Source organism: Elephas maximus, chromosome 2, assembly GCF_024166365.1.
Source record: "Elephas maximus indicus isolate mEleMax1 chromosome 2, mEleMax1 primary haplotype, whole genome shotgun sequence".
Classification (NCBI taxonomy): Eukaryota; Metazoa; Chordata; class Mammalia; order Proboscidea; family Elephantidae; genus Elephas; species Elephas maximus.
In genome coordinates this window covers 164,092,269-164,107,587 of record NC_064820.1, presented here as the reverse complement: position 1 = coordinate 164,107,587, position 15,319 = coordinate 164,092,269, and the positions used below count along the sequence as shown (strand labels likewise).

At 40.5% G+C, this 15,319-nt stretch overlaps 1 protein-coding gene across 7 annotated transcripts in view; it reads left to right on the top strand.

The window, feature by feature from the left end:
• Positions 1–15,319, top strand: part of SH3TC2 (SH3 domain and tetratricopeptide repeats 2) — a 122,818-nt gene that overhangs the window by 86,930 nt on the left and 20,569 nt on the right. For all 7 annotated transcript variants that reach the window (XM_049874028.1, XM_049874026.1, XM_049874027.1 and 4 more), the window contains one exon: positions 14,725–14,875. In XM_049874028.1, the coding sequence (XP_049729985.1) occupies positions 14,725–14,875 (151 nt within the window). The remainder of the gene's footprint in view (positions 1–14,724; positions 14,876–15,319) is intronic.

Sequence of the window (15,319 nt, the reverse complement as noted above, 5' to 3'; positions counted from 1 at the left end):
AAGCTTTTCAATTTAACTTTTCCGCAGATTAGCATTGTAGCTCTGTAGTCATAATTATGAACGGCTTCTAAAATAGAGTGGGGATAATTGCTAGCATTAAGCAGAGAGAGAGATCGTTCAGGAGAGGCTAATGAAATAACAATTTTTGTTTCCCCAGGTAACGTGGTAACTTTGAGTACCTTGACCATCAGATAATACATTCTCTCTTTGGCTTCCTCTAGCTCTCCCTTTCTCTCTCCTTTTCTCACAAGAATCTAGTGTCCTCCAAACCTCCCATTGTCTTCACCTTCGGTCCCAGGGAGGGAGTTTTGGATCCTTCCGGCATGTGGCAGGACAGGAGGCCTGGTCCCAATCTTGCCCTGCTTCCATTCCAGTACACCTTGGGAGTCTGGATGGTTCTGGATCAGGTCCAGAGGGCAGGCTTAAATAAACCTTCAAGTTGGAACAGTCGTATGTTCATGGCAAGGCATCCTGGGACTGTTTGGGAAAGTTGGGATTTAAGGGACTAGATCAAGGGTGGCAAATGTGTGTTGGGCTTATTGCTATCTCTCCCTGCTGTGCAAGCTCAAAACCAAAAAACCCACTGCCGTCGAGTTGACTCTGACTCATAGTGACTCCATAGGGTTTCCAAGGCTGTAAATCTTTGCAAAAGCAGACTGCCACATCTTTTTTCTGTGGAGTCGCTGGTGGTTTTTTGTACTGCCGACCTTTTAATTAGCTGTCATTTGCTTTAACCACTGAACCACCAGGGCTCCTCAGGTTAATCATTGCTCCCAGCCATTGCCTACCCCACTCTCATCCTTTGCTATTCAGTCTTCCCCTGCCTATCATCAAATGGCAACAATATTCTGACATGGAAGCCAGAGGGAAGGCCCTGGATGCTGCCAACATGGGTTGAAGAGGCCTTATTTAAGACAGTGTAAGGATCATTATACTTCTTAGGTGAAGAGGGTGATAGAGAGGAGGAAAGAGTGGGACTATAGCTGGCCTAAAAAGTGACTGAAGGAAGTCAGAAACCCCTGAGCTGGGAGAGATGCAACCAAAATTGGATAATTGTTGTTGTTAGGTGTCATTGAGTTGATTTTGACCCATAGCAACCCCATGTGACAGACTAGAACTACCCCATAGGGTTTTCTAGGTTGTAATCTTTATGGGAGGTTGTCAAGGATTTTATTTTACTTGAATCCATAATCAAAGCCCATGGAAGCAGCAGTCAAGAAATCAGACAATGACCCCAAGATTATGGCCCCGGAACGTGCTTTTAACTCAGTACTGAAGTCACTCCTGAGGTTCACCCTTCAGCCAAAGATTAGGTAGGCCCATAAAACAAAATAAGACTAAATGGGCACACCAGCCCAAGGACAAGGACTAGAAGGCAGGAGGGGACAGGAAAGCTGGTAATGGGGAACCTAAGGTCGAGAAGGGGAGAGTGTTGACACAACCTGGAGTGGCAACCAATGTCACAAAACAATATGTGCATTAATTGTTTAATGAGAAACTAATTTGCTCCGTAAACTTTCATCTAAACACAATTAAAAAAAAAAAAGAAATCAGACAACGTAGTGCATTGGGGAAATCTGCTGCAAAAGACATCTTTAAAGTGTAGGAAAGCAAGGATGTCAGTTTGAGGACAAAGGTGTGCCTGACACAATCCATGGTATTTTCAATCTTGTCATAGGCATATGAAAGCTGGACAACGAATGAGGAATACTGAAGAAGAATTGATGCCTTTGAATTATGGCGTTGGCAAAAAATATTTAATATACCATGGACTGCCAGAAGAATGAACAAATCTGTCTTGGAAAAAGTACAGCCAGAATGCTCCTTAGAAGCAAGGATGTCAAGACTTTGTCTCATGCACTTTGAACATGTTATCAGGAGGGACGAGTCCCTGGAGAAGGGCATCACACTTGGTAGAGAGCCAGTGAAAAAGAGGAAGACCCTCAAAGAGAAGGATTGACACAGTGGCTGCAACAATGGGCTCAAGCATAACAAAGATTGTGAGGATGGCGCTAGACTGGGCAGTGTTTTGTTCTGTTGTATTTGACTGCACCTAACAATCTTTATGGAACCAGATAGCCAGGTTTTTCTCCCGCAGAGCCACTGGGTAGGTTCCAACCACCAGCTTTTGGGTTAGCAACAAGAGCTTAACCATTGCGCCATCAGGGTTCCTAAAACTGGACTAGCAGTCAGGAAACCTCATCATGCCTTCAGCTAATAATGTGATCTGAAACAAGTGACTTATCTTCGTTGCCCCATTTATGATGTTAAATTGAATCAGGTACCTTCCAGTTCTAAAATATTGAGCCTGGGATCAGCCAGCTCTGCCATTCTGACACTGGCCATAATCTTCTCAGTACCGGGATCCCTACTGCCTTCAGAGAGTTTTGAACTTTTGGAGAAAGATTCTTAAAGTCGTGGGCCTTCTAGAGGGCTTTTTAAGATCAGAGACCTAAGCTTTTGGGGCTTTGAAAGGCTCTGCCAAATGTTCAGAAAGTCTTGACATACTCGTTGCCATCTAGTCGATCCCGACACATAGCTACCCTATATAATAAAAAAAAAATCGTAAACTCCACGAGGACAGGCCTTGTGGCTAGCACAGAACTTGGCAGAAAGGAGACATACAATACGTGTTTGTGCAGGATAGCCAAGCAGTTGGTTGATTAGTTCCTTGGTCCACTAGCCCTTGAGCTGCAGCTATCTGCTGATTTCACTGCCAGAGATTAAGATGAAGAATAGGGGGGCTTTGTCTGTGTAAGCTCCTGACTCCTTTGCTCTGGCCCAGGTAAGGAAAGAAAGATGCTTGCAAATTGGGTGCAAGCTCTGGTCTTTAGTGGCAGTTACGTTAGTCAGAGTGCCATCAGAGGAACCTCAGATGCTTATTCCAACAGCCCACTTATAACACTGGCCTATGTAGTGTTAGCTGAAGAGCACAGTGGGTCTTAGGCAGCCTGTACTAAAAAGGAACCAGTAACAGGTGTTGTTGTCGTGAGATGCCATCAAGTCGGTTCTGACTCTTAGCGACCCTTGTACAATGGAATGAAACACTGCCCGACCTGTGCCATCCCCACAATCTTGAGCCCATTGTTGAAGCCAACGTATCAATTCCTTTCTTTGAGGGTCTTCTTTTTCACAGACCTTCTACTTTACCAAGCATGATGTCCTTCTCCAGGGACTGGTCCCTCCTGATAACATGTCCAAAGTACGTGAGACGAAGTCTCACCATCCTTACTTCCAAAGAGCATTCTTCCAAGACAGATTTGTTTGGTCTTCTGGCAGTCCGTGGTATATTTAATATTCTTCACCAACACCATAACAGTAACAGGTAGTGAAGTAGAATATCAGAAATTTGCACCCAGATGAGATATGAGTTTTTGAAAAAGTTAAATAGTTACTTACAGTTATATTGGAGCCCTGGTGACACAGTGGTTAAGAGTGCGGCTGCCAACCAAAAGGTCAGCAGTTCGAATCCACCAGCTGCTTGTTGGAAACCCTATGATGCAGTTCTACTCCGTGCTGTAGGGTTGCTATGCGTCAGAGTTGACTCGATAGCAAAGGATTTCCCCCCCTTTTTTTGTTTAAAATTAATTATAATATTTGCTAACGGTAAAAAAATTAAACCAGTATTGAGGGTTATAAGTTGTAAAGTTCCTCTCCAAACTCCCTTTTCTCCAAGACTTTTTGAGGTAACTCCTTACAGATATTTAAGTATTAAGTATTTCATGCATATGAAAGATTATGTGATACAGATTTTTATACTAACTATATAAATAAAAGATATTTACATATAATATGCATATTTTAATTGCATTAATGGAATCATGATAGAAGCTCTGTTATATAATACACTGTTCTGGTGCTTGCTTTTTTCATTTAAAAATATCACAATGAAATGTCGATCCAGCATTTTATTTCTCTATGGGATCCCTTCTTATGTGTCAGGCACTGTGGTAGGTGCTGGGGAATCCAATGGTTAGAAGAAAAAAAACTTCCAAAAGAACTATCCAAAAATGGAGTGGTCTACCCTATGTGGGAGTGAGCATGTCTTTGTTACATGTGTTCAAACAGAGTCCAGCTCTCCTGAAATTTTATAGAAGAATTTACTGAACTGAGCCGGGTATAGATGTAGCTTTTTTCCCCCAATAACTGCTTTATTGACAAATAATTCACATATCATAAAAACCAGCCTTTAAAAAGTCCACTTCAGTGGCTTAGTGGTTAAAGTGTACTTTTTAGGACACTGAAGTGTGCACTTCACTTATAGAGCTTTGTAATCATCACCAATATCTAATTTCGGAACATTTTCATTATCACACGCACACACACACACAAACCCTATACCGATCAGCAGTCCCTTCCACTACCCCACTGTCTCCCTCCCCAGCCCTGGCAACCGCTAATCTTTCTGTCTCTTTGGATTTGCCTATATTGAACATATTACCTACATGGAATCATAGCATATGTGGCATTTTATGACATGCTTCTTGCACATAGTATAATGTTTTCAAGGGTCAGTAATTTTAGTAATTTGAGTCTTCTCTCTCTCTTTTTTTTTTCCTTTTGATCAGACCAAGTAAAATTTACCATTAAAAAAAAAATCTTTTCAAAGAACCAACTTTTGGTTTTGTTGATTTTCTCTATTCTTTCTCATCTCTGTATTATTTATTACTGCTCCAATCTTTATTATTTTCTTTCTTCTGGTTGCTTTGGGTTTCCTTTGCTCTTCTTTTTCTAGCGTTTGAAGATGGCATGTTATACCCGTTGCTGTCGAATCGATTTTGACTCATAGTGACCCTATAGAACAGAGTAGAACTGCCCCATAGAGTTTCCAAGGAGCACTTGATGGATTTGAACTGCCAACCTTTTGGTTAGCAGATGTAGCTCTTAACCACTACGCCACCAGGGTTTCTAGGTGGAATGTTATGTTGTTGATTTTAGATCTTACTGTTCTTTAATATAAGCATTCACAGCTATAAATTTCCTTCTGAGCATTGTTTTCGCTACATCTCATAAGTCTGGTGTGTCGGCTTTTTGTTTTCATTCATCTCAAAGTATTTTTTTATTTCCCTTGTGATTTCTTCTTTGATCAGTTGGTTATTTAAGAGTGTGTTGTTTAATTTTCACATATTTGTGGATTTCCCAAATTTCCTTCTGTTATTGGTTTGTAATTTCACTCCATTGAGGTATGAGAATATATTTGTATGATTTCAGTTTTTTAAACTTTACTAAGGCCTAATATATGATCTGTCCTGGAGAATATTCCACGTGCATCTGAGAAGAATGTGTATTCTGTCTTCGTTGGATGGAATGTTCCACAGAGGTCTGCTAAGTCTAATTGGTTTATAGAAATGTCTTCTATTTTCTTGTTGGTCTTATGCCTAATTGTTCTATCCATTATTGAAAATGAGGTACTGAAGTATACAACTGTTGTTTAGTTGTCTATTTCTTCCTTCAATTCTGCCAGCTTTTGCTTCATGTATTTTGGGGCTCTGCTTCATGTATATATATGTGCATATATATTTATGAGTATTTATATATGTCTTCCTGATGGATTAATTCTTTTATCATTATAAAATGCCCTTTCTTGTCTTTAGTGGAAACCCTGGTGGCATAGTGGTTAAGAGCTACGGCTGCTAACCAAGAGGGTGGAAGTTCAAATCCACCAGGTGCACCTTGGAAACTCTATGGGGGCAGTTCTACCCTGTCCTATAGGGTCACTATGAGTCAGAATTGACTCAATGGCAACTGGTTTGATTTTTTTTTCTTTTTTTGGTTTGTCTTTAGTGACAATTTACATCTTTTTATCGGATATTAACACAGACACTCCAGCTCTCTTTTGGTTACTATTTGCATAGTATATCTTTCCATCCGTTTACTTTCAACCTATTTGTGTCTTGAATCTAGTGTGTGTCTCTTGTAGACAGCATGTAGTTGGCCATGTTTTTTTAAATTTATTCTTCTAATCTTTGTCTTTTGTCTGGGGTGTTTAGCCCATTTACATTTATTGTAATTACTGATAAAGGTAGGATTTAGGTCTACAATTTTGCTATTTGTTTTCTATATTTCTTCTATTTTTGCCTTCCTCTGTTATCCTTTACTTTGTTGTTAAATAAAAATTTTCTAGTGTATTATTTTAATTCACTTTTTTTTTTTTCTTTTACCATATATTTTGAGTTATTTTCTTAGTGGTTGCCCTGAGGATTCCAGTTAACATCTTGATTTATAACAATCTAGTTCAGATTAAACCTGTTGCCATTGAGTCAACCATGACTCACGCAGACCTGATGCGTGTCAGAGTAGAACTGTGCTCCATGGGGTTTTCAATGGCTAATTTGTCAAAATTAGATCACCAGACCTTTCTTCTGAGATGTCTCTGGGAGAACTCCAACCTCCAACCTTTTGGTTAGCAGCCAAGTGGAACTTTGCTCCTATATAGTTCTGTTCCCTCTTCCACTCTTTTCTCTTATTATTGTCATACAGATTACACCTTTATACCTTATAAGCCCATCAAGAAAGTTTTATAATTGTTGCTTTATTCAGCTGTCTTTTAAATCAGATAGGACAAGAAAAGAGTTACAAACAAAAAATATATTTTTACTATACAGTCTTTTATATTTACTTGTATAGTTTACCTTTACTGATGCTTTTAATTTTTTCATGTGAATTGAAGTTATTGTATAGTTTTCTTTTGCTTCATCCTAAAGAAATCCTCTTAGTATTTCTTGTAAGGCAGGTGTGGTAGTGATCAATTCTCACAGTTTTTGTTTATCTGGGAATGTCTTAATTTCTCCTTCTTCTTAGTCCTCTTAAAAAAAAATCCCTTTTTTTTTAAAAGGATAGTTTTGCTGAATATAAAATTCTTAGTTGAAAGTCTTTTTCTTTCAGCACTTTGAATATGTTATACCACTCCCTTTTTTCTTTAGTTTCTTTAGAATCCTCAGTTTCTTTTGAGAAATCAGTTGTCAGTCTTATTGAGAATACCTTGTATGCAATGAGTTGCTTCTCTCCAGCTGCTTTGAAGATAATCTCCTTGTCTTTGGCCTTTGACAGTTTGATTATGATTTCCCTAGATATCCATCTCTTTGAGTTTATCCTACGTAAAGTTCATTGAGCTTCTTGGATGTATAGATTAATGTTTTTCATTATATTCGGGAAGTTTTTAGCCTTTGTTTCTTCAAATATTCTTTTTGTACCTTACTCTCTCTCCTCTCCTTTTGCAACCTTTATTAGGCATGTGGTGGTATTCTTGATGGTATCCCAGAGGTCTCTGAAACTTTGTTCATTTTTCTTCATTTGTTTTCCTTTCTGTTACTCAGACTGGATAATCTCAATTGACCTGTCTTAAAGTTCACTGATTCTTTCTTCTGCCAGTTCAAATTTGCTGTGAGCCTCTCTAGCGAATTTTTCGTTTTAGTCATTGTACTTTACAACATCAGAATTTTAATTTTATTTGTTTTTATAATTTGTATCGCTTTTTTGATATTCTCTGTTTGGTGAAAAAACACTCTCATATTTTCCTTAAGTTCTTTAGACATGATTTACTTTAGTTCTCTGGACATTATAATAGCTAATTTGAAGTCTTTGTCTAGTAAGTCTGGGTTTCTGCAGGGACAGTTTTTATTGAATGCTTTTTTCCCTGTGTAAGGCCATATTTTCCTGTTTCTTTTTGTGTCTCATATTTTGTTTTGCTGAAAACTTGATATTTAAAATAATATAATGTACCGGCTCTGGAAATCAGGTTCCTTTCTTCTTCTAGGGTTTGTTGTTGCTGTTTGTTATTGTTGTTACTGGTGTTGCTACTTATTTTCTAAGAGGCTTTCCTAACATTTTTTTTCCTGTAAAGTCTGTATTCTTTGTCTAGTGTGGTCACTGAAGCCTCTACTCAGTTAGCTTAGTGATCAGCTAATGATTGAATAGAGATTTACTGAAATGTTTTGCACCAAAATTCTTCCAGCCTATGTATGGGCTCTGAGTGTGTGTCAGTATATATACTCACACTCTGGAAGACAGTTTAAACTTTGTTTTAACCTTCATTTCCTTCATACTCAGATCCTCAAGATCAGCCAGAGGTGAGATATTAGGGCCTTCTCAGGTTTTTCTTGGGTATGCACACAGTCCTGTATATATGTGTGGTCTTCTAGATTCCCAGGAATATGTCAGGGTTTTCCCAAGCCTCATATGGACATCTCATTCTCTAGTTTTTTTCGTTTATTTATTTATTTTGTCAGTTTTTTATTTGCCCCAACTGTCTTTACACCTCAGACAGTGGTAATGGTAAGCTATTGCCACTGAATTTTTGTTTTGTTTTGTTTTTATAAACATTCTGGGAAAAAAATTGTTCTGTATGGAGTGAGCTATGAGTCAGGTCAAATAAAATCAAGTTCCTGAAGTGGAGGCTTTCAGAGAACTTCCAGACAGGTCAAATAGTGACAAGTCTCTGGGGATGGTGCTTTGGAGGAGTTTCAAACTCCTTCTGTCTCTCCAGTGGCTTCTAGGCTAGTGTGTTTCACAGCTATAGTGATTTCAAGCTTGTTGGTTTCATGGCTACCGCAGAGCTGGGGGGAGGAGGATGTGAAGAGGGCAAATTAAAATGCACCAAAGCTCACTATTCTTAATAAGATTCAGCCATTTTTCTTGAATAAATAGTCCTGGGATTGTTGCAAGCCTTTGGTTAATTTCCAGAGTTCTGAACAAGTTGATTTTGAATTTTTTTTTTCCCAGCAAGTTTTCTCCTTGGATTTTTGGAGGTCCTTACTTCATCATTCTGAAAATTGATTCAGATTAGGATCTTTTAATCCTAATATTCTATAGTTCTAAATGTTAAGGTTCCTATTTCTATAACTAGAAGGAAATAAACATCCAGTTCTCTTACTTTACCACCAATATAAATGATACTAAGAGAAACATTGGGAAGTGTCTTAGGTTTCAGAGGAAACTCCTGTAAATGTGACGTTATTATTGTCTTGCAGAATGCCTAGTTCATCAAAGAGAACTTGCCGTCATGTATTTATTTAGCATGCATAAATAACCTACTCCTACAGAGAACTCTGGAAACCCTAGTGGCATAGTGGTTAAATGCTACGGCTGCTAACCAAAAGGTTGGCAGTTTGAATCTACCGGGTGCTCCTTGGAAACCTTATGGGGCAGTTCTACTCTGTCCTATAGAGTTGCTATGAGTCAGAATTGACTCGGTGGCAATAGGTATGTGTACAGAGAACTCTGGGCGGGGGGGGGGGGGGAGAACAGACACAAATATGTGTTTCTATACACCTTGGGGTGGTTACTATAATTTAGCTCTAAGCTTCCTAGAAGCTGAGGTAAAAACGGGAAAGACATATGAGGTTCTCATTGCCTGATAAAAGAACATAAATAAATGTATCTGTTGGAATAATTTTTTTCCTGGCACTGATTCCTAGGAGAAATTTGTTAAGTGGGTCTTGATGTAATGGGCAGATTTCTTCAGCTAAATTCTTCCCACAGAATTTCCATTCTCACAAAGTTCAGAGCTGTAACAAGGAAAGGCAGGGAGCTTTCATGGAAAAAATTTATGGCATCTGCAGGGCAGATTTGGAGAATAAGGAGAGAACCCTTTCAGCTAAGGATGCAGAGGGTCCTTCAGGAATGATTTCATGAAGATGGCAGCATTTGAGCAGGGGTTTGGGGGGTAAGTAAGAATTTGAAAAGTGGAGAAGGGAAGGATAAGATAATAGTATTTTGGGCAGAGGGAATAGCAGTAGTGATGTGACGGTGAGGACACATTTGAATGATCTTTTGTAGATTTAACAGACAGAATTTGATGATCAACTGGATATGGGAAGTGAGGGAGACAGACGATTCAAGCCTGTTTCCAGGAAATGATGTTGGAGTTGGAGTGGGGGGAGGCAGTGGGCCTCTGAACCTATACAATGGTATCCATGGTGCAAGTGATGGCCTTAGGAGCAATAGAAAGCATTCATTGAACATGAATTGTTTACCAACAACATGTCAGTGCTTTGCATACATTTAACTCACTTATATCTCAGGATAACCATAGGAGGTAAGACCAATTGTGGAAATCGACAAATTGTCACTAGTTTCCTAGATTGACCATAACAAATACCACAAATTGGATAGCTTATAAGGATAGAAATTTATTGTCTCATAGTTCTGGAGGCTAGAAGTCCAAATTCTGGTGTAGACAGAGCCATATTCTCCTCAAATGCTCTGGGGGAGGTTTCTTTCTTGTCTCTCCCAGCTACTGGTAGCCCCAGGAGTTCCTCACCTGGTAGATGCATCTTCACAGGCATTCCTCTTTGTCTCTGTGTTTCTTCTTTTTTATAAAGATACCACTCTGATAGGATTAGGCCGACCCTACTCCTGTGAGCCTAGTGGGGACCATGCAAACTTCATGGTTGTATTGAATCAATTGAACAAATACTTACTGAGCATCTCTGTGATCCAGGCAGTGTGCTAAAGACTGGACCAAAGAGATTCCGTGTCTGAGCTCACAGAGCATACAGACTAGCACAGGAGATAGGTATCATATAAAGATCACCAAAGGCATCATAAAAATTGTGGTAAGCGCCACAAAGGATGGTAATAGTATTCTTTAAAAAGAAGGAATGCCTTGTGTGTAATAGGTTCTCAGTAAATAATGATTCATTCTTTGCATGTGAATGCAATACTCCCAATATTTATTCTTATCTCTTTCCCTGCCCTCCTGTGGAACTGAAAAAAAAAAAAAAAAAAAAAAAAGCTTCAATGTTTGATTTTCAGCATAGCTAATATGACCAATCCCTAACATTTCTGTAATCCTAAACAAGGAAAGAATCCCTTTCATTGACTTTTTTCTTATTGGATTCCAAGGCTATGATATTTTTACAGATGAAGAAACTTTGTTCAAGCTTTACAATAGCTTATGTCCTCAAAAACTTTAAGGTTGCCAAAGTGGTAAAAGAAAGCAAAAGTTTTCAACGTACTAGTTATTCAACATGCCAGAAATTAAGCACTGCTTGAGGGCATGAATATGAGGGTTCTGGGGTCAGACCGTCAGGGTTAGATCCTGGTCTAAACAGGGTTTATTACCTTGTTCAAGTCACTTACTCTTTCTGAGCCTTAATTTTCCCATTTTTAAAATGGATGTAAGAATAATACTGTTCTCTTAGAGCTGTTGTGTTAATTAAATGAAATACTACATGCCAAACACCTGTAGTTGTTGTTGTGTGCTGATGAGTTGATTTTGACCCATAGTAACCCTACAGGACAGAGTAGAACTGCCCCCTAGGGTTTTCAAAGCTGTAATCTTTATGGAGGAGCCCTGGTAACACAGTGGTTAAGAGTTTGACAGCTAACCAAAAGGTTGGCAGTTCAAATCTACCAGTAGCTGCTTGGGGACCCTACGGGGCATTTCTACTCTGTTCTGTAGGGTTGCTATGGGTCAGAATCAACTCAATGGCAATGGATTTGGTTTTGTTTTAGTCTTTACAGAAGAAGACTGCCACATCTTTCTCCTGCAGAGTGGTTAGTGGGTTTGAACCACCGACCTTTCTGTTAGCAGCAGAGTACTTAACCATGGTACCGCCAGGGCTACAGTTAGCACCTAGCACATCCTAAGTGCTCAATAAATAGTAGGTAACAATTACTACCATTGTCGTTATTATGGAACAAAATAATAAAGTACTCAAAATGAAACTTTAGAAATGAGTAGAGTAAGTTTGGACAAATTTAAAAAACAAAATCAAACCAACTAGGATTCTTCATTTGCAAAATGGAGTAAGAACCCTTATAACTTAGGATTTCAAATGAGAGAATGTATGCTGAAAGTAAGGGGCCCTGGTGATGCTTAGCTGCTAAATAAAAGGTTGGAGGGTCGAACTCACTCTGAGGCTCCGTGGGAGAAAGACCTGGCAATCTGTGTAAAGATTGCAGCCAGAAAAACCCTATGGGCAGTTCTATTCAGCAACATAGCTCACTATGTGTCAAAATCAACTTGATGGCACCTAACGACAATAACACTACTGAAAGAGCTTATCCCAATACTTAGCACAGACTCAGTCCACAGTGTGTGGTAGTTCTTATTATTGAAACAGGACAGGACCAATTGGGGTAGGCTGGACTCTGGCCAGCCATCAGACAGATTCATCAGGCAAGACCTGGGCTGGTGAAAGGAAGTCTGGGAATGCAGGTACATCAGGGTCACCTGGTTATAGGCTCATGGCTGATGTCCAGGCAGAAATGAAGAAACTGGGACTTAGCTCAGAGACTGAGCTTTGGGGGCAGGAAAAATGAGAAAAAGAGAAGAATCGAGATTGGAAAGGAGTGGAGATACATGACAGAGCTTGGGCATTGGCAGTCCAAGAGTGTACAGAAACTAGGAACCAGGATAAATTGATGCTGGTCTACTGGCCGTGCTCTTTATATCTTTTGATTTGGAAGTCAAACCAGACCTTGAGCCTGTGAGTGGTGGTTGGAGGAACTGGGATACTAAGCCATTCCAGGCCAAGCCAGTGGCTCATCTGATACTGGTAGATGTACAATAATGGAGTGGTGAGTGGTGATAGGAAAGAACCAGGGAAGCTGGAGACCACCTCCCAATTTTAGATCATAAAGGCACTTGTTTTTTACTGTAGACCATGAATCAAGTGGAAATCTCAGTGGGAGGCAGTTGTCTTTGGAAAACTCTGCATCATTCACAGTGAGTCTTCATTTTGCTGTGGGAGGAGCCAAGTCCCTCTAAGTTCTGCTTTCCTTGGATGCGGTGTTTCCTGTAGAGAAATCCTGATCTCCTCTTTTCCATGGTCATAGTGAACTCAAAGAGAAAAATATCCAAGAAGTGCCTGTTCTATTAGTTAAGCTCTATATTATAACCCCAAACCCTGGGGACTGGAGAGAACAATGACAGCCCAAGAGCTCCCCAGGACAGCAAGTGGTAATATAGAAAAACAGAGCAGGAAATAAGATCAACACTAGATTTATGTGTGCTGTCTTCAACCGACTGTCCCTTTGGGAGTAGGAAGAGCAGTGGAGGCTAGGGTACTGGACCTCCTAGCCTTGAGGCTTGAGGGCATGGTGTGGGTGAGAGAAGGACAGGGTCTCCTGCAGTGAGAGGTCTGTGGCTATGGTAGTTCAACCAGGGAGCTGAGGGACCACCTCAGTTTTGCATGGAACTAAGCTCACAGCACAGTCTCAGCAGCAAGTTTGACATTCTGATAATTGAATGAGGGTAGACAGTGTCCATCCTGGGATGTCAATAAATCTTGTGTCAGGGGCAGGGTGGTGGGGAAAAACCCACCACCTGGCACTTTTTTCAGAAGGCCAACAGCTGACTCATTGGCAAAATGGATCAGGGCCTCATTATTCAAAGGCAATACTGTGTTTCCGTCATTACACACAGGGGACCTGGGGGCTGGATTGCCCATCATAACCCTGTTTGATGAAGGCCTTCCACCTAACTGTTCTCAGACTTGGATGATCATGATCAGTGTTTCTAGAAGGATGTTGCATGGTGTGGTGCGGTCATTCTCACACTTTGGTGACTATCACCTGAGGCACCTCTTAGAAATTCAGATACCTGGATCCTAACACTAGCACTTCTGATCCAGTCAGTCTGAGGTGCACTGGAATTTGGGCTTTTAATATGCTCCTCTGGTGATCCTGATGTAGATGGGCCATGAATCATGCTTTGAGGAATGTGGGTGTTGTAGGACTAGCCCTGGCTTGGGACTCAGGAGAAGGGAGTTCTGGCCTTGGCTCTTCGTTTAACATGCTGTACAACCTTGTACAAATCACTTTCCATCTCTGGGCCAGTTTCCTTTACAAAACAAGGGGATCGAAGTAAATTAGCAGGTCTCAACCCAAGCTGCACAATAGAGTCATTTGGAAGCTTTGACAAAATGCCGGTACCTCAGCCACACTCCCAGAAGTCCAGGACCTCAAGCTACCATGACATTTCAGCACACTGGGGAAGCATTTGTTTGTATATGTGTGTTGGAAATACTCTAGGTGAGTCTAATTGCTGCCGGGGTTGAGGATGACTATCTAGATGATGCTTGATGTCCTTTCTCGTTCTAAAATTCTAAATCTGTGTAACACTACCTTGCCTTATGCCTCATCTCCTCACTCACCCCCAGTGTGGTAAGAGTTTTCTATGTAAGACAATTTTCCAGATAATTAAAGAATATTCCTTTAAGCATCCACTTTTGAAAACTTTCACCCTACTTTGATTTTTCTTCTTAAAAAAAAAAAATCAAAACCTTTTTGGTAATTTAAAGTCACCACTACGATTGGTCATTTATTCATGTGTTTATTCAATAAATATGCTTCTGGCATCTACTGTGGGTTAGTGCTTATGAGGAAAATATTACAGAGCAGTAGAAAGGTGGATGGACCATGGGTCAGGACATAATAATAATAGTAATAAACAACATGAAACATTCACTAGGTACTTACTACGTGCCAGGTACTGCTCTACACACTATAGTTTTATTAACTCATTAACACCTCCCAATGACCTTCTGAAATATATTTCCATTTCACAGATGAGGAAATTGAGGCACAGAGAGGTTTTGTGCTTTTTCAAGGTCACACAGCTGGCTGAGGCAGAGATGGGATTCAAATCAGGCCCAGACCTCTCTGTGTGATCTGTGACAGAGTTATTCTCTGCCAACATCATGGTATCTTTCTGTGCTAGGTGACCTCTGCAGTCCCTTTGAGCCTCATGCTCATGACTCCATGTTGGCCCTCCAGGTCCCTCAGGAGATCCCTCACCTGCATCAAGGAGAGCCTGCGTATCTTCATTGACCTGGGGAAGAGAGACAAGGCAGCTGAGGCCTGGCTGGGGGCTGGGCGCCTCTACTACCTCGTGCAGGAAGATGATGTGGTGGAGCTGTACCTCCAGGTAGGCCTTCCACCGAGTTCTCAGGGGCTGTCCTGACTGGGATCACATGGGAAGGCAGCTATACCCTCCAACCTGACCAGCTGGAACCAGAGAGGCAATATCCACGCCTAGCCCTTGATATACTAGACTGCTCAGTGGACACTTGATAGAAACCAGGGTGGTTTGACAGGCTGAGCATAGGTGGTAAGCTGCCAACCCTTGAGCCAGCAGCCTGAATTCATTTACATGTGTAAGCCCTGGAAGGCAGCGAGGGCTGGTTTCCTCACCTGTCTTTCCAAAGCTGGACACACAGTTTGATTTCAGGGTTTTGCTGCAATTTGAGGCAAGTGTAGTGTGTGCAGGGAGTTAATATTATTGTTATCTTATGATTTTTTGTTGCATACATAATAACTGAGATGTGATAAGGTATAGTGATAAAGGCTTGGACTTCAGAGAGAGACAGGC